This window comes from Conger conger, chromosome 3 (assembly GCF_963514075.1).
Source record: "Conger conger chromosome 3, fConCon1.1, whole genome shotgun sequence".
NCBI classification, from domain to species: Eukaryota; Metazoa; Chordata; class Actinopteri; order Anguilliformes; family Congridae; genus Conger; species Conger conger.
This window is the reverse complement of record NC_083762.1, coordinates 8149554-8177553: the sequence shown is the minus strand read 5'-3', so window position 1 is coordinate 8177553 and position 28000 is coordinate 8149554. Positions and strand designations below refer to the sequence as shown.

The 28000-nt window shown below is 46.0% G+C and overlaps 1 protein-coding gene across 1 annotated transcript; it reads left to right on the top strand.

Annotated features, from left to right (window-relative positions):
• The first annotated feature begins 2 nt into the window (after positions 1-2).
• On the top strand, positions 3-26739 carry tex11 (testis expressed 11). The gene is made up of 29 exons (XM_061236603.1): positions 3-164; positions 830-954; positions 1321-1405; positions 2175-2254; positions 3210-3290; positions 4118-4237; positions 4588-4668; positions 5315-5400; positions 6350-6407; positions 6907-7002; positions 7223-7304; positions 7458-7536; positions 8046-8197; positions 8379-8464; positions 8682-8819; positions 9498-9600; positions 10028-10152; positions 10744-10829; positions 12705-12758; positions 12966-13006; positions 13248-13340; positions 14066-14136; positions 15153-15269; positions 17807-17879; positions 18236-18385; positions 20676-20784; positions 22579-22699; positions 24070-24237; positions 26553-26739. The coding sequence occupies exons 1-29, from the start codon at positions 137-139 to the stop codon at positions 26622-26624; spliced, it is 2760 nt and encodes a 919-aa protein (XP_061092587.1). The 5' UTR covers positions 3-136; the 3' UTR covers positions 26625-26739.
• Positions 26740-28000: the final 1261 nt, after the last annotated feature.

Sequence of the window (28000 nt, the reverse complement as noted above, 5' to 3'; positions counted from 1 at the left end):
TGTGGCTCAGACGACATAGACAGCAAGTTCAACTTCAAATTCAAACTAATTAAAACTTGTGTTGATATTTAAATTAGAAAGCTATTTATAGCTATAGCCATTCAAGCTATTGATAGTTTGCCAGATCATTTAAAAAATGGAATGTTTTGTCGCTGACATCAAAGGTAAGAAGCTGAGGCGCCTAAATTAGCTCTAACGTTAGCTATTACATGACAACTTATCTTCTGTGCGAGCTTGTAAATGTTTACAATATGAGATAAAATAAACTTTATTTAACGTACACAGTTCCACACAGAAATTCCAGTTTTACCTGTGAAAATGGCGTCTGTTGAATGTGTAGCGAATGTGTAACTTGGCCAAAGCTGCCTAGAATTTCTGGCAAAGATTAACGTTCGCTGGTCTAACTTTATTACATTGCGATAGTTATTTTTTTACAGAAATTATACCGCTAACGAGATAACCAGCAAATAATTATATAATTTAAATTATATCACACGACAACCATTAATTTGGCTAACTAATTTATGTGTGAAAAAACTTTTATTACTATTAACTTATTAACTACTATTAATGAGCAGTATCAGGCCATCGCGAGGACTTGTAAAACAGGTTGCAATGACATACAAGGCGCTAAGTTTTGCCAAATTGGTGGGTTGTAAGTTACGTCCCTAACCTGCCTAGGGCCATCTTGTATTATCTCGATGACCCCTTGAAATTAAAGACTAACTTAGCTATTTAGCGAGACAGCTGATGACCACCATTACAAAGATTCCAAGTCAAGTTTTTTCCCCCCATTCTTTTTACATCATTCTTTCCCCATTCTTTTTAGATTCCACAGAGAAGTTAGTGCAGAAACAAATGCCAGAGAATGCAGATGAGGTAATCGAAAAGCTGTTTCACGACACAAGGAATCTCGAGAGCTCCTCTTTCTCCATCATATATGAACAGCAGCAGGTAACGTTAGCCAAGTTTCACAGACAAAAAACTGTATAGAACGCCAAGATTTACAGCAGCTGACAGCACTGAGAAGAGTCTAAATAAACTCAATTTCGGTTGATTTACTGAAAATTAACTGGCAAAATCGATGGCTCAATCGATGGTTATTTCTATACACAGTAAAATTGTGTGTGTCAATTCAACTCCTGAGTGCAAATGGGATCAAATGCAGTTTGTCAGAGAGCAATTTATTATCATCAGAGATTAACGCAGAACATTTAGCTGTATATACCTATTATTATATTGGAGTTCATTCTTATATTTTTTCTCTATATATAAGGTAATAGGATTGTGATGGAAACTCTTGAAATGTTACATTTTTAGCTGGAAGACAGTGCCATTCAGCTGTGGAACTGGGCAGTAACAAAACACGTGGGCTCAGCCATTAATGAAGACCAGAAAGCAAAAGGTGGGCTGACCAGCCTGATTCAACTGACGGTCCATTCGGAAGTGTTATCAACCTGCTGGGCCCTAAAAAACTGCCAAATATATTAGAATTGTGTGCTGTAAATCTTACTGTTCAGTAGCATATAAAAGGTCATGAAGGAGACAAGAAGCATACATTGTATTACTATTATTATTATTATTGAAGCGTTATTTCTAGGCCTGTAGCCTAGAGGTTAAGGTACATGACTGGGACCCGCAAGGTTGGTAGTTCAAGCCCCAGTGTAGCCAATATCAGATCTGTGCAGCTGTTCAGCCTTTGAGCAAGGCCCTTAACCCCACATTGCTCCAGGAGAGATTGCCCCATGCCTGTAGCGTAGCGGTTCGATCCCCGGTGTAGCCGCAATAAGTCCCGCACAGCCGTTGGGCCCTTCAGCAAGGCCCTTAACCCTGCATTGCTCCAAGGGCGGATTGTCTCTATTCAATTGTAAGCTGCTTTGGATAAAAGCATCAGCCAAATTACATGTATTATTATAAGTTGCTTTGGATAAAAGCGTCAGCCAAATTACATGTGTTATTATAAGTTGCTTTGGTTAAAAGCGTCAGCCAAATTACATGTGTTATTATAAGTTGCTTTGAATAAAAGCGTCAGCTTTTGGTAGAACCTATGCACTTGCAAGTCGCTGTGGATTAAAAGCGTCTGCCAAATGACAAAAATGTAATGTAAAAAGCTAGACGACACATCGTAGTGAAGCGGGATGGCGCACAGCCCTGACCCTTTGACTGTGTGTTAGTGCGTCATGCGGCCTGCCTGCTGCTGTGTGCCGCGGAGCCTCCGGAACCGTCGGAGGGCGCGGTGCGCCGGCTGATCCTGGTGAGTGGACCGTTTCCACCTGCACGCCCGTGTCCTGGGGCCTCGCAGCAAGGAGGTCCCGGGTTCGAATCCCCGTCGGCCGGGGCCTCTCTGTGCGGAGTTTGCGTGTTCTCCCCGTGTCTGTGTGGGTTTCCTCCGGGTTTCCGCCCACCGTCCGAAGACATGCAGTTTAGGCTGATTGGAGAGTCTAAATTGCCCGTGGGTATGAGTGTGTGAGTGAATGGTGTGTGTGCCCTGCGATGGACTGGCGACCTGTCCAGGGTGTATTCCTGCCTTTCGCCCAATGTATGCTGGGATAGGCTCCAGCCCCCCTGCGACCCTGTCCAAGATAAGCGGGTGAAGATAATGGGTGGATGGATGGATGGATGGATGCTTGTGTCCTTCTCCATGGCGTCAGTAAGAGCTGTTGTCTGGCAGTCGGAAGGGTTTGCCAGTTCGAGCCCCCGCCCAGACTGTGTCGAAGTGTCCCTGAGCAAGATGCCTATCCTCTAAATGCTCCTGACGAGCTGGTTGGTACCTTGCATGGCAGCCAATCGCCATTGGTGTGTGAGTGTGTGTATGAATGGGTGAATGAGAAGCATCAATTGTACAGCTTGTTGGACAAAGCCGCTATATAAAGGCCAACCATTTACCATTTTTCACCATGGCTCTTGAAAACAATTGAAAATGTGAAAAGTATCTCTATGTGAAGGCCAGGTAATGTTCATGTCACAAGGCTAAAACACCACAGTACGCACTCCATATTTATTGACCCATATTTATGAAGACTTTTAAATTGCACAGTCTAGTATATCTTGGGTTGCTTAAGACATAGAAGTTCAGATTTTCTTTGATCAAGTTAATCCAGGAGAGTACAACACATCTTGATACTGTAAATGACTGAGAGGACAGTTAGCTCATGTCCACTTTCCTCGCAGAGATGTTCGCTAAATTACATCTTTTATGTTTGTCTCAGATGGCCACCAAGACAGGCAGAACCTGGCTCGACTGTAAAATGCCCAAGTTCGCAGATGAATTTTTCTGTCTTGCTGTCAAAGTGAGTGTGGAGTAACAGGGAGATTATTTCACTAGTTGGCATGCATCACACAATGCTCCACAGATGATGATTTAATTCTGTATCAGAGATTGAAAAATGATTGTGAATGTTTGAATTGAATTGTTTACAATATGTAAGATTTTCTTTATTTAAACATTGTTACAGGACAATTCTAAATCCCTTCCTATCATTGAAAAAGGCTCACTGACATGTTGACTCACCCTCTGCCTGTGTTTATAGTCCTTAAATTCGGATTTAAGTATGCAGTTGATGGCCCGACACTCTGTACCAAAACATTGTATAACTGTGCAATAATTCAAGCTCATTGGTTGAAAATTGGTTATAATTGCCACAGCCAATGGCATTTCAACGTCAGCGCGTTTACAGAGAAGGGGGAGGGATAAACAGTGTTGTGGTTTGAAGGTGCTGCTATTCCTCTCCTGACCGTCGGAAGTCTGAAATTACCTAAAAAAGTGCATTCCTCCAGTATTGACGGCTAAACGGCACAATTAAAATGCAGCGACTGCAACTCGTTTTTGCATTTTAATTGTGCCATTATCATCATTAGGCTTAGTTAGTGGAGATGGATTTGTAGCTTTTGCTTGACCCGTTATGGATCACAGCTCAAAGGACACAGTTGGCCAATATAAGCCCAGTCAGTTTAGGAACACATAATCTGCAGGCTTTTTTCAGAACCACATTTTGCAACATATAATCAGTAGCAGTGACGGCTGGTGGCGGCCGCTGATCCCTCAGTTTCCACTTAAGTTTTATCTAGCATTAGAGTACGAGGCTGAAATCGGAATGAAACTCTTGTTTTTCTTCAGAGCCTGGAAACCTTGTACGGCAGACTCACAGCCCGTGCTGATGACAAGGGAGATATCAACATTCCCAAAGGAGATGTGGAGAAGGACCTGTTTCGAGTTCTCTCTTACCAAGCTGAGTCGGTGAGAAAAGAGGGACTTCCCTTTCCGATCCACGCGCGTGAATCCCTGAACGCCACCGGACCGAGCCACAGCCACAACAGTACACATAACAGATGAACGCTAAAGTATACGGATCATGAACAGAAAAGTCAAAATGCAAATAGGAAGTTGGATTTTTAGAACTTTTTTGAATTTGTACATCACTTGTTTAGTGTTCCTATTTTAATGTTACTTGTTCATGTTCGATGTCAATCATCACATGATTCAGATAACTCCTCCATTGCCACGTGTATGACATGACAAACTGTTGAAGTGTTGATGAGGGCAGAGAGGCCTGATTTGACTGAGACGTACCTGTGTAATGCCGACAGGCTCTGGCTCAGGAGAACCACCCGGAGGCTGTTGTCTGTGTGCAACGCTGCAGAGACATGCTACTGCGTCTGCCCAAAGAGGTACGGCAGACACCCCGGCCAAGACCAGCCTACTAACAACTGAGATAACACCACCACTTCACATTTTTTTTTGCACAGATCCGTTCCTGGAGATTTACTGGCCTGTGGCTTTTCACGCCAAACCTATCAGTGCGCACCTCATTCAACAGCTAGAGATCTTGTTGAGCTGCCAATTAGTAGAATCAGGTGTCCCAAAACTGGGGCTGGTAGATCTCCAGGAACAGGGTTGGGCAGCCCTGGCTTACACTATAGTTACTGTATCTTAGGATGACATATTTATGTGAAACATTCCGAGATTCTATTCCAGAATATGTCAGGATTCCGTATCGTCGTGGCGGTTTTTTGTGGATTCCTCATAAAAAGCATCTCTTCCTGCAGGATTTCTGAACAATTGGTGCCAAACCATGTCAGATTATAAATCTGTCCAACTTCAGTTGAGTTGAATTGACCTGCTGGAAAGCTCAGCGTTATTGTATGCAGCTGTACGTAAAATTCTCTCGCATGCAGATGAGAATTGTTGAAAAATGTATAAGCCCGTCTTGAAACTGTAACAAAAGCTCAGCTAGCTTTCATAACTCACCTAGGCACCCGATGAGTATCTTATTGTTTGGTTTAATATTAAATAAGGGCCATATTGTCTTTTCAGACTGGCTATCTCTCTCTCATGTGCTATAACTTTGGAGTCGATGCCTACAATCTAAAAAAGTTTGAAGAAAGTTCATATTGGTTGAGGTGAGCAAATTAAGTTTTTATTGAGTGAATGAAGGGGGAAAACAACATCGCGAGCATTGAGTGTGTGGAGGCATCTCACTGTGTGCTGTAGGGGTGGCTTCAGTTTCTGAGTTTCTGCTTGTTGTTCTTCACAGTGGTGAGATACGTGGGCTGTTCGGAGAGGGGAAAACATGGGCTGGATTCATTAAGTGCACGTAGAAAGGCCAGCAGCGCAGATTTAGAATAATATGGGTACATAACAAACAATACGGCACATCATCCAAAAAACAATGGTGATTTATCAGTTTAAGTTGCATGTTGTGTGACAGAACATGCCAAACCCCTTCATTGAGAATTGTGGGAGTTGCTTAGATACGGACGTGGGAATTGCTTAGACTGACTGATGATCCCGATGGTAGCTGCTGGAATGAGCCCCACTGGGTTTGGAAAAAGCTGCTCGAAACTAATTCACCCGTTCTGCTGTTTCCATTCGGAATGGACACCGGATCAAAATGATCTGAAAGGGTTTTTAAATAAGGGTACCGTACAGTTTTGCATTTCATTGGGTTGCGCTATATTTCACTGCATCTTAGAGTATTGTGCAGTGTTAAGCGCTCTGCGACGCACTACGAATATGCATTACATTACATTACATTATTGGCATTTGGCAGACGCTCTTATCCAGAGCGACGTACAGCTGATTAGACTAAGCAGGAGACAATCCTCCCCTGGAGCAATGCAGGGTTAAGGGCCTCGCTCAAGGGCCCAACGGCTGTGCGGATCTTATTGTGGCTACACCGGGATTAGTACCACCGACCTTGTGTGTCCCCAGTCATTCACCTTAACCACTACGCTACAGGCCGCCCTATATGCGATAAAGTTTTAATTGTAACGGTAGTGCCTGGGTTTCAGTGCACTAATATGGCTTTGCTGTGGGTGTGGTGTGGCGCTTTCGGTTTGTGTTTTCCAGCCAGAGTTATGACATCGGGAAGCTGAATGAGAGGTATTCCCCCGGGGCTGTGGTGCGGGTAAGAGACTGCAGGGATTACGTCTGCTTTCACTGCCACCACCACGCACGGGCCAGGTGCCCGGGAGTGTACAAACCAGCACCATGTGTAACACGACAAGCAACACACAAACTAGTAGCAGCAACAAACACCTTCAAACCACAACTGCGCTGTTTATCCCTTCCCCCTTCTCTGTGAATGTGCCAACGTTGAAACGCCATTGGCTGTGGTGATTAGAAGCAATTTTCAACAAATTAGCTTGAACTGTTGTGCAGTTATACAAAGTTTTGGTATAGAGTGTCGGCCTGTCAACTGTATATTTTGAAACCTGAATTTAAGGACTATCAACACAGGCAATCAACATGTCAGTGAGCCTTTTTCAATGATAGGAAGGGATTTACAATGGTCTTGTAACAATGTTTGAACACAAAAATCTTATCTATTGGACCTTTTAAGTTCATTTAATGTAAAACCTTTGTTCAGGTTATAAGCACATCATTTCCTGTTTCTTTTTTTTAAGGCAAAAATCCTAAGGCTTCTTGCAACTGTCTACTTAGAATGGGACTGTGTCAGCTTCCAGGAAAAGGCTCTCAATGCAGTCAGCTTAGCGAATCAGGTGCATTCTTGCTGTTTGACCTCTAACCCCTTTTTAACCCAAATTATGTAAATTGATTGGCAGTTGTCAAATCTGTTCCAGTTGAAACACGATTATTGGTAAGAACCATTTTTTTTTCATGCCACATCACTATATGCGTCATACATTTTGCGTGAACTGAAATGGCCATTATGGACAATTATAGTCAAAACCTTCTCCATATTGTCCCCAAATATTTCAGGCGAGTGTGCAACCCTCCGGTCTCTTCCTGAAGATCCGTATTTTACTGAAGGGTAAAGCCCGGGATGAACCCATCAGAGACGGTGAGACGGCTACCCTGCGATAAAAAGCTCTTATTTATCTCCTTGATTCAGTGTTTCCTGCGATACTGGTACTGCATGGTTAGGCTGAGAATCAGTCTATTTTTATTTCTTCGGTGTTTAAACCACATTGTCCTGTTTTGTATTTGCATTTAGCAATTACTGAGCTGTTTGAGTCTGAGGTTCCTCTTGGCGTGTGCTTGAGTATGGTGAAACTGCTCATGGAAGAAGACAGGTAACTGCTTCATTCAAAAGCCTTAACTCTCAAACCAATGTTGTCCACGTTTCCTCTTGGACAGCCACAAGCATTCAATTATTTTCCGCTTTAAATTGTGACCAATTCAGCCCCCAGAAACCAGGAATAGTGAGTAATACGTTACCCAATTACTAGCATATTATAAACAGGCTTCCACGCCTTCCCCCTTAACCTTGAAGAGTGGGATTTTGTGGAAAAACAATTTGCTTTAGAAATGATAAGTCACTGTTCTAGAACACTGCTTTCAATTACCAGCTGTGATGGTGACATCAGCATTAGAATGTTCAGTCCGGAACATTCTCACGGCATATTTGTGACCTTACGCCTTAAAGCAGGGGTGTCAAACCCCAGTCTTAGGCTCAGTGTTTGACGCCCCCTGCCTTGGAGGGTTAAATGTGACTCCGCATCCAGCTTGCGTTAGTCACGGTGTGAAACCGCCGCGCTCAGCATCTTTGTGACTTGGCCGTGCTGCTACTCCTGCGGTTCAGAGAGGCTCTCGCCTTTGAGTTCCTGAAGAGGGTGTGCCAGCGTTTCGAGTCGTCCCCGGAGCTGGGCAGCGCTCTCGTCCTGCACATCGAGCTCCTCCTGCAGCGGGGCAAGGAGCTGCTGGCCCGGCAGAAGATTGAGGACGTAATCACAGGTACTGACTCTGTACTTGGCATTAGGTTATTGACACCGACATTTCCATCGCAGGAACTGTGCATTTCAGCGGCATAAATGATTATCAGACACGTGTACAGTAGGACCCAAGGAACGAGAGTGAAAACCTGGCTTGAAAAATGCCAAGAAAATGACTCTAACCTTATGCCACATCCTCGTAGGGCATTACACAGGTAAACCACTCTCCCATCAGACTCTCAGCAGCCTGCATCTGCTCCTCTGGGACAGGGCGTCCAAAAACTTTGAGGTACTGAATCTTGGGATGAAGTTGGGGGGTGGCCTTGGGTTTGAAGCCAGAATTTTGAAACCTTGTCTTAATCATTTTTTGCGGGGCTTTTTATGGAGGGGTTGGGGGGGAGGTCTGAATCTGTTGTTTTTGAAAATGTATTGTATCCACATTTAATAATCATAAGCAAGCAAATGTATTTATGGTATTTTTTTTTTTTCCTATGGATTATTATCAGGCCATAAACTATTCGGAAGCCCTGGAGTGGTATAACTACTCTCTGAGTTTCTACGCTGCGGGGCAGATGGAGGAGAATCTGGCCAAGCTACAGAGGAACCGTGCCTCGTGCTTCCTGCACCTGGGCCAGCTGGAGAAGGTACCGCCACCGCAGACTCCTTACGCCAACCAGATGGCCAGCTCGCGCGCTCCTTCCTTCCTCTTCATTTCCTAACTCCAGGAGGTGGCAATCAGGAGTTTCTGCTGCTGCCTCTGCTGCTGCTGCTGCATTGCAGCTAATGAATATTCATTTCCGGTGGTTGCGCCTGAGAACAGGACCGTCGGCTGCCACCGTGCTGTCTTTGGCCCTGTCCCTAAACAAATGTAGGTAACGGGGGTGTGCAATCCAACGTCAGAAAGTGAAATGTTCTGCCAAGTGTCTTCCACCCATGTACTCAGCCAGCTGATTTCTCTGAATAGTTCTGCCTCCCAGCTGAGGAAGTGTGTCAGTTAGCAAATTTTGGGGTGATCGGAGCTAAATACTAGAGAGGACTTTTACTTTCTGAAACTGGATTTTCCACCTCTGATAACAGGTTATACATGAGGCAGGAAGTTCAGGCCAGTTTCAAGGCAATGTACGATCGTTTCGATTATCACGTTTGGTCTTTCGGTCACGGTAACTTTTAGCTTATACCAGAGCAATGAACAATTTCATGTCATCATTGTACCCGTTGCTGAGACTGAAATTGTATTGAGCTTTGACCGCATCACTGGCTCAGTTACCATGACTACATTATTATAAAAATACTACGCTCTTGTGTCTGTTGTCTCCCGCCAGGCCCGGGAAGCCATCAAAGAGGCAGAGAGATGTGACCCAGACAGCATCTTCACGCAGTTCAGCGTCTACAAGATCGCCGTTCTCGAGAACGACGTGGACAGAGGTACGAGGGTCAGAGATGGGGAACCCCCCCCCCCCCCGGGGCCTCTCACTCGCCCCCAAAAAAATTCTGTAACGACAAACACATTACCGGTCAGAAAAAAGGAGAAACAGAATTTTTTATTTTTTATTTTTTTTAAACGTTATTTTGAACGGGAGGGTTGTCGCGTCGCCGGTGAGTGTTGTCACGGTAACCAGCTCAGGAGGCCTCCGCTACGCTTCTCTAGCGAGCCTCGCCTCGCCACACCAGCGCCTGCAGCGCGGGGGCCTGGACGTGCTCGTGGGCGACGCTTCCTCTCCCTGACGGAGACACCGCAGACCGCAGAAACCCCCCCCCCCCTCCGTCCCGTCCCGTCCCGTCCCACCCCCCCCCCCCCTTGTCCCCCGTCCCCTTCCTGTGGCGCTCAATCTCCCGGCTCTTGTTTGTTCAGCTGCGGAGGCCGTGAGGGCCATCGGGAAGCTGGCCCGGGGTCCCGTGAGAAGCGAGGACCGACTCCTGCAGGCCCACGCCGCCGCCTCCGGCCTCCTGAGCCTGGCCGCGCACATCGCCCTGGAAGTCAGTCCCGCGGGGGGAGGCGTTCACACAGCAACGGCCACGGCGGCACTGCCAGCCGCGTCTTCTGAGACACGCCCCACCGACAGGGCTCCCTCTTATTGCCGTCGTGAAAACAGCGTGTCACTGTGGTTCATTCGTAACAGCTGCAGTAATGGTGGTGGGAACGGGGGGGGGGGTGGGATGATGCAATTGTAGCAATGATAGCTGCTGTTGTAGTTGTACTGGTGATAGTAGAGACGGGCATTGTTGTAGTTTCTTCTGCTTGTGGCAACAGCGGCACTGATAATACATTATAGGAATAACTGCAGTATCTCATTGAAATGGCAGTGCCAGTGGTAGTCATCTTGGTAGTTGTAGTTTTCGTAGCAGCAGTACTACCAGTCATTGGCTAATAATCACTGTATGTGTTGCAGTAACAGCGATGCTATCTGCAGTAGTATCATTAGGAGCAATAGTAATCCTCTGGTAGTGGTGGTGTTAGTAGTAGGGGTGTTAGCATTAGCGGCAGCAGTTGTAGCCACAGTGGGTGCTAGCAGCACTAATAGGAGTTTGTGCAGAATATAAAATCTGTTGTTGTTTCTGCCCTCTCAGCATGACCAGCAGACCATCGCTAAAACGGCTCTGGAGGGTCTGTGTGAACACTCAGAGGACTGGACACAGGTTCTCACTGCTCTCAGGTCAGTGACACTGGCCAATGGCCACATACACTCAGAGGACTGGACACAGGTTCTCACTGCTCTCAGGTCAGTGACGCTGGCCAGTGGCCACGTACACTCAGAGACATGAACTTGGGTGCCCTCGTGCAAACAAACACAGTTTGGATGCAGCTTTTTCAGCCACACAATAAAACCCAAACTTAGGTTCCTTTGTGTTTCTTCCTTATTATCTTCTGTGTCGTATTCTTCCTGCCGATTGCATTATCGCAACTTTTCCGCTCCCCCCCCCCCACTTATTAACCGTCCCGATTGTGTTTTCCTGCCTCGATAGCCTAAATGTGTCTTCAGCCAATGAAAACATCTGTCCATTGTAGCTGGCTGTGCACAGGCGGGATGCATTGGTTTTTTTTTTATAAATAAATGAACCGTACATGAATAAAATAAAATAAAACATCAGCGTTAAGCTAAATACAGACCCAGGAGCAGCTCAGAGAAAGCTCAGGGAAAAACATTGGCTATTGAGAAGGTGCCATAGGCCAGTTACATGGAAAACTAACGTTGATTAATATGTTTTACTAAATGAAACATATTTATTTTATGGTTATGGCCACTTTTATATACACTTTTATATACACATGCAGACGTGGTCAAGAGGTTCAGCTGTTTTTCAGACCAAATGTCAGAATGGGGATGAAATGTGATCTAAATGACTTTGACTCTAAAGTTTGCAGAGAATGGTGCAAAAAACAAAAAACATGCGAGCAAAAAAATTATATTTGGAATTTAGACCTGCCCGGAAAGCAATTTCAGAAATTTCACCCGACATTCTTAATCTAGCGTTGGTACTCAGCGGCTTTTCTTTATACAACACTTCAAACTATTCTAACTTCATACTTCTTTACATACCTGTAACACCCCTATTATTTAAAATGGAAGAGTCCGATTGCAGTACACCAGTATTGCCACTGTGAACTATTCTACTTCTTAAACAGGGTGTAATTTATTCATGCATACATCATTGATCAAGTGAGACAAAATAATCAGTTATTTAGGTCTTTACAAAGATTTAGGGCTTTTCTTTCCAAAGAAATTCCAAGAGGTGCTGTGATGCAGTCGCCTAGAATTGGCATGAAATAGCCCATAAATAAAACGGGCCGTTATCATGTACACATAAATATGCTTTCTGTGAGTGTAATTTAGTAAAACTACTAATCAATCAATCATGTATGATTTTTACAAACCTTTTGAATATGGGTTTCTTTCAACACGCCAAATGCACTCATTCTGATGTCTCACTGCTGACAAGTTGTTGGACGGTAGGAAGTAGAGATTTGCTGTTGCTTGGCTACAGTCAGTCTCTTGCAGCTCTTCTGTGAAGATCTCTGGGTTTTGTGCTATTATGTGAGCATGCTGGCACTGGCATCTGTAAGATGAGTCTGTAAATAAACAGGGATCTTTATTTTGGTACAGTGTTCAAGGATTGCATAAGAACATGACAAGAACGCTCAGCCCATCCTAGGCTCATTTGCCTACGATCGAGAGCATTTGTTACATTACATGTTATTCACCGAATGCTTTTGTCCAACCTTACAGTTGATTAGACTAAGCAGGGGACAACCCCAACCCTGGAGCAATGCGGGGTTAAGCCCACAGCTGTGCGCAGCTTATCGTGGCTACACTGGGGATTCAACCACAAACCTTACAGGTTCTAGTCCTATACCTTAACCAGTAGTACCTTAACCTACAGGCGCCCCCCCAATTGTGCACCCCTAGTGTCTCTGCCTCTATTACGTGACCAGTCCGCTATGGCCCCTCGTACTGCTGACACAAATCAAACTGAAAAGCCCTTATTAGAAATGGTCTGATTCGCCGTGTACCTTCCGTTATTTCTTGCAGATGTTTAGTCCGCTTGGCGCTTTCTACAATGGAGACGGCACGAGAGGAAGAGAGGTCCGTAGGGGGTTTGGTGAAGAAGGAAATTGCAGCTTCAGTGTACCAAATGCGGCATATCATTCTCAGAAAATGATTTTTTTTTTCAATCCTACCACGTTGCAATGGAAACCTGTGTCAGAAGGTTTTCATTTTGTAGCTTGTATTCTGCTTGAATAAATATTAAAACACATCGCATGACAAATAGGGACATTATTTGATTCACAGAGAGGCGAGTTTGGATGCTCTCAGGTCATATCTGAAGATGGGTGAGTGTCAGCTTCTGGTCCATTTTTACAAATCACAGTCATTTCAAACAAGTGTGTGTAAATAAAAGCAAATTTGGTACGTTTTTGTACGGTTCATATGCAGCCGTTGCAGCGTATGACAACATACACATGTATGTAAATGTATGTAGAGTGTCACGCTATACTGGTTTATAAGAATACTCCAGCAAACGGGAGGGTCCGTATATCGATCAGAGAGATTCTGCTGACTGCATCCTAACAGCGCTGCGGAGAGTGTCCCAGCCCAGCCCCATGGCCGGACCCCGCCCGGGCCTGGAGGAACACGCCGAGGAGGCCAACTGGTTCAGGAAGATCGGTACCCGCGGTCCGGCTCCCACACACGCCCTCTCCCCGGGGATATGTCGAGCACGTTCCCCTCTTCCGTACACTGCTTTTGTCAGTCCATATTTACAGCGTTGTGTGCACTTGTTCTGGGTGCTACTCACTCACAAAGACGCTCTCTGAAAAAGTGCATAGTGAACATAATGAATTCGGGCTTAGGGGGATCAGGATGGATTTTAGTGAGCTATAAAAAGTGAGCTATAAAAAGCCTTCGGGTTGAGTTGTGTCCGCAAAACAAGGAAGCACAGGTAAAAATTAGTTAACGGTAACCTCCACACTGACATTGACAAGAAAATGTTTTACAGAGAGAGGAGCAAGCTCACGTAGTGGAGGCAGCGATTAGATGCCTGTTTAAGGTTATGCTTGTTGCAGCATAGGCTGGAGTAGAAAAAGAATGAGCCTAGGTGAGCTGAGTGGCCTGGGGCCTGTTCCACAAAGCAGGATTATTACTGTCCGACAGATAACTGCACTGAGTAAACCCTGGACCCCACCAAAATCTGGAACATGGACTGAAGTTAAAAAAAAAAACTGTCCTGGGTTTTAGTTTATGCAGTTATCCGCCCAACTCTAATCCTGCTTTGTGCAACAGGCCCCTGTTATTGTATGTATTCACATTCCTATGTTCTCATGTCGTTTTTTTTTTGTCTATTTCTTTCGCTTTCTTCCTCTGACTTGGGGGGCCGTTTTGTTGTGTGGCAGCCTGGAACTCGGCCCTGCAGTGTGAGAACAGCCCGGAGAGGATGAGGGACTTCTTTGTGCTGTCCTACCAGGCGAGTCACCAGACCCCTTGGCCCGCTGGGAGAGTCCATTTTCAGTGCGCCGAGATGCAGGTGTAGATCAATACGGCCCTTGGGGACAGGTGTGCCCGCCTGTACTTCAGGGGAGAAGAACAGGAAACCGCCGCATTCTTAAGCACAAAGGCGGTTGGGAGAGTGACACTCAGGGTCCGCCATTCCGGCTCCTTTTTAACCCTTAAAGGTACAATAGGTAATTTCGGACTATCGGTCAAGAGAGGAAGGGCGGCAACAAACACACTCAGACCTCTGTGAACGTCGCTGACGTTGAAACGCCATCGGCTGTGGCAATTAGTACCACTTTTCAACCAGGGAGCTTGAATTATTGTACAGCTGTGTACAGTAGTGCCGGCCCGTCAACTGCATATGTTCAAACCCGAATTTAAACCCGACTTTAAACACTGGTCTTGTAACAATGTTTTAACACAAAAATCTTACCTATTCTACCTTTAACTTTGAGCCGGCATTTCTTGTTTGGCACACAACGATTTCTATTTTCAGCGACCACCAAACTGGGTGTGATAATAATAGTACTAGCAGTATTCATAATCCTTCATTTTGTTTATTGAAAGTGTTAAAGCTTGTATGGTATAAGCAGCTTTTAGGTTTATAATAAATGGTAATGTTTATTTCTATATAATCCACCAGCTCTGTAACACAGGCTTATGTAATTTTGTGTGTATTTGTAACAGATTTTTTTATGGATTAGTCCACACACATACACTCACTCAGGCGCACACACACACACACACACACACACACATACCCACAATTCATACTGGTTCAGTGTGTTGTCATCCTCCAGTATGAAATCACTAGTGTGGTAATATAGGACACGATTATTTAATACTGCAGATAATTGAGGCGATTCCTCACGGGTCAGACCACACACATGTAGACACGCAGGTCGTATAAATGAGCGGGGGAGGCCCGCCCGCCCGCCCGCCCTCCCCTCGGGGCTCGCGCTGAGAACGCACTGTGTGTGTTTGCAGCTGTCCCAGTTCTGCCTGCCGGACAGGGCTGTGCTCATGGGACAGAAGACCTGCCTGCTGATGGCCACCGCCGCGCGCCTGGAGCTGTGCAGGACGTCCGACGTCTCCGTGCAACAGGTGCCGCGGCAACGCGCCGTCCGTGTCCGCGTCCGCGCCTGTCATCGGCTCGCACGCTGGGAAAGCGGGAAATTAACTGCGGAGAGGCCTGCAGCCTGGGCCCTTTCGGCCCGGAGACAGGGTGATGTCATGGCGACTGTTACCGGGGTTTTACAGCGGGCTTCTTCCTGCTAGAGGTGCACGTGTTACATTACATTACATGGCATGTGCAGGGTGGCCTGTAGCGTAGTGGCTAAGGTATATGACTGGGATACACAAGGTCGGTTGTTCTAATCCTGGTGTAGCCACTATAAGATCCACACAGCCGTTGGGCCCTTGAGCAAGGCCCTTAACCCTGCATTGCTCCAGGGGAGGATTGTCTCCGGCTTAGTCCAATCAACTGTACGTCGCTCTGGATAAGAGCGTCTGCCAAATGCCAATAATGTAATGTAATGTAATGTGGCTGACTCCTTCATCCAAAGCGACTTACAGTTGATTAGACTAAGCAGGAGACAATCCTCCCCTGGAGCAATGCAGGGTTAAGGGCCTTGCTCAAGGGCCCAACGGCTGTGCGCATCTTATTCTGGCTACACCGGGGATCGAACCACCGACCTTGCAGGTTCCAGTCATGCACCTTTCATTTCCCAGTGGGTTTGCATAAACCCAGGGTGGACAAACTTTGGGACAAACCTGTTCCACGCAATGCAGGATTACTGAGTTAACTGCGCTGAGTGAAACCCGGAACCGCCCCAAATTTGGAACATGGACTGAAGTAAAACATTTTGAGCTATATTTTGACGTTTTTTTCTTTGTGCAGCTGTCCACCTAACTTGGTAATCCTGTTTTGTGGAACAGGCCACAGTTTCTGCTGCCTTTTGTTTGAACCTTGAAATCAGCAACGCAATTCACACCTGAGGAAGTAGATGAGATACTGTTAATGTGTGGCAAGGAATGTGGAATTGCCTGGCTAGGACACACCCCTGAAGGCGGAGTGCAAAGTGCATTACCTTTTCCCACAGGATTTTTAATGCCACTACACAGGTGTATTCCTGTGTACTGACATGGGTGAAGTCAGGTCACACAGAGTTAGCGCACAGTAAAATGTCCAGTACATAGGAGTCCAATTGCGACCAACTGCAACGGTTGGTTGAACAACATTTTACTGTGTATTCAAGCCCATTGCGTACCTGGCTTACCATTACATGCAATCTTAAGTAATTTTAAAGAATTGAAAACACATTTTAAACAATTGAATAATAAAACTGCCTTCGAGTGTAAAGTATGTAATGCCTAAATGGGGGTCTAACCATGACCATTCTGTAATGAATACTTCAAGTTCACTTCTGATAGCCAGTCCAATAAACAGACACACAAATGGTTAGCCAAAATGTAAATCTCCATGTTGTGTACATACACAGTGTGGACTCCAAGAGGCTAATACCAAATCTTCTTTGGACAGTGTAACAACTTTGCTTTACGGGTTAGAAAAGGCCTGAGTGAAATAGAACATATGATTATAGCCTACATAAAGAACCAAAGAAAACAAATATAATGATAGGTAACTATTTAAGGATGATTATTTGCATTGCACAATCTTTAGATTAGCCGAGGTTCTACTCCGTAGGTACCTACAAGTTAAGTCGATGTCGGTCAGTAATGTGGCTCGCTGGCAGGTACCATCACTATGCTGTTGTCCACTGTGAGGCTTTTCATGTGTAAAATAATCGGGGGATCACGGGTGACTGTAACACAGGAATGCTTGTCCTTCTGTGGTCTGCAGTGCTTTGAAGAAGCCGGCGGAATCAGTGGACATAAAACATCAAAAAAAAAAAAAAAAAAATGAACGCATCTAAAGACTCGCATGTATTCTACTAGCGCTTGCTTGATCTGTGCTTATATTAATATGTTAAGGGATTTATTTTGCGCATTGTTTTTATGCTTTACTCTGTTTTCATTTCCTGAGCATTTTATTTCATTCGGAGGCTGTGTTGCTCTGTGTTGTGACAGGTGCTGTGTGTATAAATGTTTGCTTGCTCCTTGTGTGGGCGGTGGTGATGGCAGCGCGCAGCTCATTTGCCCACAGTCAAGCAGAGTAGATATGCAAATAGAAAAATCTTTTTACATAAACGCATTCATGCAAGAGGTCCTCTTTTTTCCTGATCTGGTCCGCAGAGCCAAGTTACAGTTTGTGATTTTTAAGTTTCCCTTCCATCTGATTGGTTCTAGCATGTTTAAGCCTGTGTTGCGTTAGGATTTAGATCTGTGTGGTTGAGTTGACTTGAATCGCTGCGTTCAGTTTTCGCAGCCCTGTCTATACGAGAAACACAAATTGTTGGAATTAAGGCACAATCGGTTTATGACCCCAAGTGCAACCGTGGAAGTTGGGCAGACTTACCAGGATGCCAGCCTGTCTGGGCTCAAAGTGCTGTAATGTTAGAGGAAAGCAAATCAACGCAAGAGGTAGCCGTTTTTTTACAGTTGCTTGTTTTTTTAGTTTGGTCCTGTGGTTACTTACCACCAGAGGGCGCCGGAACCCTAATTAAACTCTTCCCTTTCAGGCAGAACAGCTGACTGAAGCACTGGAGCATATTCAGATCTGCTGGGAGGTCTGGAAAGCTCTCAAAGCTTCAGGTACCTCCGTTTCCTCCTACATATTTTACACTAATTACCATTTCTACTTACTTTATTTAACCTTTACTCATTCGGCGTGTATTGGCATCTATTTAACCCGGGAGACCGGACCAAAGGGAGCAGCCTACACGAATAAACATGCAAGAACAGAAAAGACAAAATTAATAATTACACAAATAATTGTCACAATTATAGAGTGACAGTATAAGGGTTGTATGAACGAGTGAAAACATCTTCATCACGGTGGCTGGCAGGGGCGGCAGGTCCGTTTCAGGTTGAATTCATGAAGGGGGAAGAAGGCTGCAGTAAGTATGAGAAAATAAAATGCACTGTGTGAAAGAAGTGCCTTCTGACAGGGGACGTGTCCAAGGACCAGACGGAGACCCTGCTGCTGCTGTACGAGTTTGAGGCCCGAGCCAAGCTGAGCGACCCCAAACTGGAGTCTGTGCTGGAGGCAGTGCTGGAGCTGGAGACCGTGGAGCCCAAGACTCTGGAAACCATCGCAGGTCAACGATAACAACAACAACCACAATAACAAAAACAACTGCAGTAGCAACAATAACAACAACCACTATAACAGCAAACAATAACAACAACTGCAATAACATCAACCACAACCACAATAACAACAACAACAACAACCGCAATAACAACAACTGCAATAGCAACAGCAACAACCACAATAACAGCAAACAATAACATTACATTACATTACATTACATTACATTAAATTATTGGCATTTGGCAGACGCTCTTATCCAGAGCAACGTACAGTTGATTAGACTAAGCAGGAGACAATCCTCCCCTGGAGCAATGCAGGATGAAGGGCCTTGCTCAAGGGCCCAACGGCTGTGCGGCTCTTATTGTGGCTACACTGGGATTAGAACCACCAACCTTGTGTGTCCCAGTCATTTACCCTAACCACTATGCTAGAGGCCGCCCCAATAACAACAACAACCGCAATAACAACAACAAACAATAACAACAACAACCTCAATAACAACTACAACAACAACCGCAATAACAACCACAACAACAACAACCGCTATAACAAACAAGAACAACAACCGCAATAAAAACAACAACAACCACTATCACAACAAACAATAACACAACAACTGCAATAACAACCACAATAACAACAATCGCAATTAGAACTAACGGCAATAACATAACTACGATGATAACTAACAACAACAAATAAAACATCAACAATAATGACTGCACTGATAACCAACAACAACAATCAATAAGAACGACCGCAATAACAACCACAATAACAACAACCACAATTAGGACTGACGGCAACAATCAACAACCGCAATAACAACAGCAATAACAACAACCGCAATGAGAACTAACAGCTACAATCAACAATAACAACCGCAACAATAGCTAACAACAACAATTGACGATGACAAGAACGACAAGAACAACAACAATGACAAAATGTATTTGTATCATGCAAGGGAGCATGCCTTAAGTGCTCCCAGAAGCCTGGCCTGGTACACGCTACACGATTCATCACTTTTTTTTCTTCCTTTTTCTATGACTCTGCAAAGCTGTGTGTGTGCAGGCAGAAATCCTCTCAGTTTAAACCTTATCTGCATTAACGTGTCTCTCCTGCCGACATACTGCTGCTACAAGCGACAAACGAGACGGCAGTCCAGTGTTGTGCAAACATTTGCGCATGTTTATATTTATCCGTGTTTCATTTATCAGTGGATGTTGTTGTTGTGCTTGTTCGTGACCTTGGAGGCCGATGTCGGTTCCGTGGGCAGCAGCAGATGGGCCCGGCGGACCCGGGCGGTGACACACGACACCGCTCCCCGCTCCCCCCGGGAGTCCCCCCGAGCGGCCTGTCATTCAGTCCGTCATGCGTGTGTCACCTTCGCTTTCTGAAGACTCGAATGTGGGCACCAACCACCACTTTCAAGCTGCAGTCGCCCGTTCACCCCCCGTGTCATCCTGTTAACAAGCCGGTGCTGTTTTCTTTTTTTTTTTTTTTTTTTCATCGGAGAAAGCAACAGCCTGTTGACATCCACGCTCTGTTGACATCGGTGAAGTACAGAAGTACAGATGGCCGAGACTCTGCCTAGGTTGAATTGAGCGATGGCTCAAGGCCTCGCCACTAAGCTTGAAGAGATGTGGCTTCAACCCATCCTACACGAGCATATACACATTCTCCCAGAAGTCTGTATAATCATGTTCAATACATGAAAAAGCTAAAAAAAAACAAAAAACGGAGCACATTGCTAAATGGTATCTAGACAATGGCATAGCAAAAATATTGGTATTAAGAAATTTGAAATGAAAGCAGCACCTGTATTGAGCTGCCATCTGGGGCCTGTACCACGAAGCAGGATTACTGAGTTAAACCCAGAACAGCTTTTTTACTTCAGTCCATGTTCCAGATTTGAGAGGGTTCCATGTTTCACTCAGTGCAGTTATCCAGCTAACTCAGGCCCCTGTATTTAAAGCTACAATAGGCAAGATTTTTGTGTTAAAACATTGTTACAAGACCATTGTAAATCCCTTCCTATCATTGAAAAAGGCTCACTGACATGTTGACTCACCCTCTGCCTGTGTTCATAGTCCTTAAATTCGGGTTTCAAAATATCGCCAGAGCGAGGTACAACAAAGTGCATACCCATAACCAGGGATAAGTGCGCTGAAAGACCCTAGAGGGAAGTACAATTTAAACTGCTACCAGTACAACAAAGATAAGGACCAGGGCCAATTAGACATTTTTTGAATTTAAAATTTGAACACTTTTAAAGGTGTTTGTGTTGACAGGCCTGGCCATGGAGACTCCAGCCCACTACCCGCTGCTGTGTAAGAAGGCCCTCAGGATAGCGCTGGCCCTGCACAAGAAGCAGCCCCAGCCAGACCTGCTGCGCTGCAGGTCAGTACTGCACCACTGCCTGTACACCTGTAACACACCTGTAACACACCTGGGCCAATGGGGGGGGGACAGCACCTACTAAAGCAGGGCAGCCCAAACCTGTTTCAGGAGATCAACTGTCCTGTAGGTTTTCTCTATCAAACCCTGACAAAGCACACCTCAGTTAACCGCTAGAGCAAGGCTGCCCCAATCCTGTTCCTGGAGATCTACCGTCCTGCAGGTTTTCACTGTCAAACCCTGACAAAGCGCACCTCAGTCAACAGCTAGAGCAGGGCTGCCCAATCCTGTTCCTGGAGATCTACCGTCCTGTAGGTTTTCACTGTCAAACCCTGACAAAGTACACCTCAGTCAACAGCTAGAGCAGGGCTGCCCAATCCTGTTCCTGGAGATCTACCGTCCTGCAGGTTTCCACTGTCAAACCCTGACAAAGTGCACCTCAGTCAACAGCTAGACATCTCATTGGGCTCATTAGTGGAATCAAACATGGTTGAAGTGAAAACATGCAGAACGGCAGATCTCCAGGAACAAGGTTGGGCAGCCCTGTATGAGAGTGTCATCTTTCTGCAAAATGCAAACTATGTCTCAGATCAATATACTATATCTGTAAACTGCAGTCAAAATGGTGGTGGTGTGGACTGCTTTGTCGATGGCACACACGTATAAACCATATAAGGTGCGAAAAAAGAAGCAAGACCTGTATTAGGTGTCATGGGAAAATACAAAATATAATAAATACTAAATAGAGATAAAATACTGCTAAATAAATGCAAAAGTACAAACTGGCTCTATGATCAATATACTGTATCTGTGAACTGCACTCAAAATGGTGGAGGCGTAGGCTGCTCTGGAGATGGCACAGGTGTATAAACCCTACAGAAGAAGCGTCAGGAGCCTGTATGTGTGAAGTGCATACATGTGGGTGCTTATCTGAGTGTGCGTGCGTGTGTATCTGAGCATGTGTGTGTGTGTGTGTGTGTGTGTGTGTGTATCTGAGCGTGTGTGTGTGTGCGTGCGTGTGTGTCAGGAGCCTGTATGTGTGAAGTGCATACATGTGGGTGCTTATCTGAGTGTGCGTGCGTGTGTATCTGAGCGTGTGTGTGTGTGTGTGTGTGTGTGTGTGTGTATCTGAGCGTGTGTGTGTGTGTGTGTATCTGAGTGTGCGTGTGTGTGTGTGTGTGTGTGTGTGTGTGTGTGTGCGTGCGTGTGTGTGGCAGGAAACCGTATGTGTGAAGTGCGTACGTGTGTTGCGTATCTGACTGAGCGTGTGTGTATGCGTATCTGAGCAGGTGTGTGTGTGTGTGTGTGTGTGTGTGTGTGTGTATGTGTATCTGACCGTGTGTGTGTGTGTGTGTATGCGTATCTGACCGTGTGTGTGTGTGTGTATGCGTATCTGACCATGTGTGTGTGTGTGTATGCGTATCTGACCGTGTGTGTGTATGCATATCTGACCGTGTGTGTGTGTATGCGTATCTGACTGTGTGTGTGTGTGTATGCGTATCTGACCGTATGTGTGTGTGTATGCGTATCTGACCGTGTGTGTATGTGTGTATGCGTATCTGATCATGTGTATGTGTGTGTGTGTGTATCTGAGTGAGCATGTGTGTATGCGTATCTGAGCAGGTGTGTGTGTGTGTGTGTGTGTGTGTGTGTATGCGTATCTGAGCAGGTGTGTGTGTGTGTGTGTATGCGTATCTGAGCAGGTGTGTGTGTGAGCAGTACAGTGCGGGTCCCGGGGGGCTGGGTGTGAGTCAGAGCGCCTCTCTCCCCTCCTCTCCCCTCCCCTCCCCTCCCCAGCCGCTGCCTGCACAGCCTGGTCCAGCTGTCCCTGCCGAGTGGCGTGTCCGAGGCGGAGCCGCGCGCGCTGGAGGAGGCGTGGGGCTTCTACCAGGAGGCCCGCTCCGTCATTGGCCTGGCGGTGAGTCCACATGACTCAGCTCCCCCAATCACCGCCGCTCCTGTGCCCGTAATTAGCCCCCCGCTGAGGAACCTCCTGTTTTTTTTTAGTTTTTTTTTTTAGGGTTTTTTTAATTATTTTTTTTTATCAATGGGTTCTTCGGCAGCGCTTCAATTAGCAGCTGCTCCATTCACTGGGCCTCTTCCTGCCAGTCTGGGGTGCCAGTCTTGGGCTGCCTCGTGCTCCGTGTCAATGGGAGTTTGGATGTGAGACCGGCGCACGTGTGCGGAGCGGCAGTGCAGCAGTGGCGTGCGGGGCAGGTGTCCCACAGTGGCATGGGGAAACGGTGTAACATATCAGTGTAGCGTAGCCTAGTGGTTCAATGCAGTGGTGTAGCGTAGTGACTGATGGCAGTGGTGTAGCATAGTGACTGATTGCAGTGGTGTAGCATAGTGGCTGATGGCAGTGGTGTAGCATAGTGGCTGATGGCAGTGGTGTAGCATAGCGTAGTGACTGAAGGCAGTGGTGTAGCATAGTGACTGATGGCAGTGGTGTAGCATAGTGACTGATTGCAGTGGTGTAGCATAGTGGCTGATGGCAGTGGTGTAGCATAGTGGCTGATGGCAGTGGTGTAGCATAGCGTAGTGACTGAAGGCAGTGGTGTAGCATAGTGACTGATTGCAGTGGTGTAGCATAGTGACTGATTGCAGTGGTGTAGCATAGTGGCTGATGCCAGTGGTGTAGCATAGTGGCTGATGGCAGTGGTATAGCATAGTGGCTGAAGGCAGTGGTGTAGCGTAGTGACTGATGGCAGTGGTGTAGCATAGTGGCTGATGGCAGTGGTGTAGCATAGTGACTGATGGCAGTGGTGTAGCATAGCATAGTGACTCAAGTGGTGTAGCATAATGCTTCAGGATGTTGTAGCATAGCGCCACCTGGCTGCACTCTAGAGCTATGATGTAACAGCAGTGTAGGGCAGTAATGTGTCATAGGCTAGCGCTGTTGCATAGCAGGGGGGGGATTATCCCCTGCTTAGTCTAATCAACTGTAAGTCGTGTCAGCTAAATCATAAAGTTATTATGCTCATTATAAGTGCTTATGTGAGGTTGATGTTGGGGTGGCCTCTAGCGTTGTGGTTAAGGTAAATGACTGGGACACGCAAGGTCGGTGGTTCTAATCCCGGTGCAGCCACAATAAGACCCGCACAGCCGTTGGGCCCTTGAGCAAGGCCCTTAACCCTGCATTGCTCCAGGGGAGGACTGTCTCCTGCTTAGTCTATTCAACTGTACGTCGCTCTGGATAAGAGCGCCTGCCAAGTGCCAATAATGTAATGTAATGTAATGTAATGTAATGTAATGTAATGTGACGGTGTTGGGGTTTGGGCTGGGCAGCCGGAGGACTTCCCTGAGCTGGAGATCCTGTGGCTGCTGACGCGGGCCTGGAACACGGGGATCCTGCTCTACAGCCGGGCACAGTACCCCGAGGCCGAGCGCTGGTGTGGCCTCGCCATGACCTTCCTCTGCCACCTGGGCGCCCTGCAGGAGAGCTACCAGACCCAGGTACCGCCAGCACACACACGACCAGACCCAGGTACCGCCAGCACACACACGACCAGACCCAGGTACCGCCAACACACAACCAGACCAGACCCAGGTACCGCCAACACACAACCAGACCAGACCCAGGTATCGCCAACACACAACCAGACCAGGTACTGCCAGCCAACACACAACCAGACCAGACCCAGGTACCACCAGCAAACACACAATCAGACCAGGTACCGCCAGCAAACACACAACCAGACCAGACCCAGGTACCGCCAGCAAACACACAGCCAGACCAGACCCAGGTATCGCCAACACACAACCAGACCAGGTACCACCAGCAAACACACAACCAGACCCAGGTACCACCAGCAAACACACAACCAGACCCAGGTACCACCAGCAAACACATGGGGGCGACATGGCTCAGGCAGTAAGAGCAGTCGTCTGGCAGTCGGAGGGTTGCCGGTTCGATCCCCCGCCCGGGCTGTGTTGAAGTGTCCCTGAGCAAGACACCTAACCCCCAAATGCTCCTGACGAGCTGGTCGGTGCCTTGCATGGCAGCCAATCACCGTTGGTGTGTGAGTGTGTGTATCAATGGGTGAATGAGAAGCATCAATTGTACAGCACTTTGGATAAAGGCGCTATATAAAAATGCCAACCAAACACACAATCAGACCCAGGCACGGCCAACAAACACACAACCAGACCCAGGTACCGCCAACACACAACCAGACCAGACCCAGGTACCGCCAACACACAACCAGACCAGACCCAGGTACCACCGGCAAACACACGACCAGACCAGACCCAGGTACCACTGGCAAACACACAACCAGACCCAGGTACCGCCAACACACAACCAGACCAGACCCAGGTACCGCCAACACACAACCAAACCAGACCAGACCCAGGTACCACCGGCAAACACACAATCAGACCCAGGTACCGCCAGCAAACACACAATCAGACCCAGGTACCACTGGCAAACACACAACCAGACCTGCCTCAACTACATCATCTTTTCTGTGCTTGATTGATCTTGCCTGGTGCAGTTGACCAAAAGGGTTTTCAATAACAGTACAATGCAGTACACCAGACAAGTAAAGCATGTAGGGGAAAATTTCCTAGACACGACAAGCGTAGAAAAGTATATGAATCCAAAGCAATTACGTAACTGACTCTGGTCTGCCAACCAAATAAAGTTTGTAAAGTATTAATCAGGGTGATAGAGGTGTGAAGGTTTCTTTGCAGGTGACAAAGAGTAAGCTGTATTATGTAGGAAATACAAACTTGCAAATGCTGGATCCTGAATAGATGACCTTAAGACCTGAGTGAAATACTTTTTAACCTTTAGACAGCAGTGCAATTACTACCGTTGTGAAATAGCTGAGGTATTCCTGCTGTGTTACTCAAAAATGAGTTTCAGAAATGATACTTCTAGAAAACAGGTATTGTCACTTGTCATGATGTGTATCACACAACATTTTAAAATGTATTTACAATTTTTTCTGAATATTCTGAAGATGGATTCATTTTAAAATTGACTTATTATTCATTCGGAATTTGACTGGTGTTTAATGGGTTTACATAATTCAAAGCAGAAATTGCCGTTGTTTTTCAAAACGGCCTTTGCTTCTCCAGTGTGGGATTGTAGTTGCAGAACATAAGCGTAGATGTAGACATATGAACCTGGACCTGGACCTATTGCACAATCACATGCTGGCAAGGCCCCACAGGGATCATATTATATCTTCCGTGGCACAGTGAGGTTTTAAAAAAGCATTGCGCTTTCATTGGCTAGCTGCATACTCCCGTGACGAAGGCTTACAGCCTAATCGTGTAAGATTTTGAACGGAGAAGACATTTTAAACATGGAATTATTATAGCCAGTTCTTCGGTCTTTTTTTTCCATGCACCTTAGTAGAACAGCCAGGATAGGAGGCAGCCAGGATGCAGCCAGGATATTTGTTTTACAGTTTGAGCTGTGTCTAATGCTTGTCCAAGACAGTAAGTAGGTTTGCGAAGGGGAAACGAGAGGTCATGTAAACTTAATTTAAAGTCAAATAACGTATTGTGATACTGTCTGTGCTCACATGTTACACGGAGCCCCAAAAGCTATATATAACTTCTTGCAATAGTGTTTGGAATGCAGAGTGATCATATCCCCTGCACTCAAAGCCCCCATTGACACACACCAAAGGAACTGCACAGACTTTTCACATTATACCCGTTATTACAGCCTCGCACTGGGCAAGCGGGAGAGAGAAAAAAAAAAAAAACTTGTTATGTGCGATGCGGCTTTGATAACAGTGCCCTCTGTTCTGTAGATGTCGGGTCTCTACGGTGAAGTTTTGGACAAATTGGACAAGGCCAAGAGAAATCTGGTCATGGAGGAGTGACTGTACCGCACTGATCTTTATCCCACTGGGATTAGAGACCCGTTAAGCCCCTTGGCCCCTCACATGGGACCAGAGGCCCCTCCACCATCTTCCCACACCACCGTTTTTCACATTACATTTACTTGTGTATACGTGGTCAGTCGCATGTTAGACTTAGGTGGAAGTTACAGTTATACTGGTGAAGAAATGTTAGATTTAACTATTGCTTTTTAATGCTTAATTCAAAGGTATGTAAAATCTTTGCATTTGTTTGACAGGAAGCCTTTTTATGCAGCGTTTTATAATATTACTGAGGCAAACTACTGGCATATTCTTAGACCTGTAAATACTATGACGTACTCAACCTCGTATTCAGCCGTCAACTAATGGATTACTTGGAAAGAAAATGTGTTCACCTCCTAATTTTCTTGAAGCATAATTCATCCTGTCTTGTCTTTTTTATTTTAAGAATAATGTTTTTTTTTGAGAAGTTTATTAAAGGTTCCCCAGAAAAGAGTAAAGATTTCAAAGAAAATTTGCTTCATCACATGCACAATTGCTTTTACCTGTATCCCCCTCACCTGTTCCTGACCAGAACCACATGTCCACTCAGGAGAAATAAGAGAAAAGCTTTGAGCCGATGGAACATTTTAAAATTCTTTGCTCATGCCAAAACTCTAGGCTCATTTCCCCCTTTTACCAAATGTAGCCTTACTCCCCGCACAAGTGAAGTCTCCTAAAATGGACGCCCTGAAGTAACCAGCTACAGCAGCAGCCAAATCAGCCGCACAGATCAGATAAGAGAGCTAATTTGATGCAAATGATCTCTCATTGGAGGGAGCAGAAGACCCAGAGACTGTAGCAGGGACTCTGCTCTGACCTCAGATTGAGATGTGCTGGCCAGGGTGACAGTTCTGCCATTTCATACCGTTTGAAAAGCTTTCCCCCCCAAATCCATTATGCGTCTCCTCGCAAAAAGTAAATGCAGCCTCCGACCGGGTCACCATGGAAACATACTTTTAGACCTGCACGTTTTGTTTAGATGGACGTGAGCACATGAACATTCGGCATTTCTTTTTTTTTTTTGGCCTTTTTCAGCTTTATTGGACAGTATAGTATAGAGAGACAGGAAGAATGGGAGCGAGAGAGAGGGGAAGACATGCGACAAATGTCAGACGGTCGGATTCGAACCGCCGACGTCGCGGCTCGCAATGAGCATGCGGTCAGTGCTCTACAGGCTGCGCCACCGAGACACCCCAACATTCGGCATTTCTAATGTGCATTAATTATTGGTAAAACCATTAAATACCTGATGGATAGTCAACACCCCTACTGTCAATCTAACTTACTTTCTCATTTCTGCTCTCTATATTTTGTCCAGTGGGGAATATCATTTG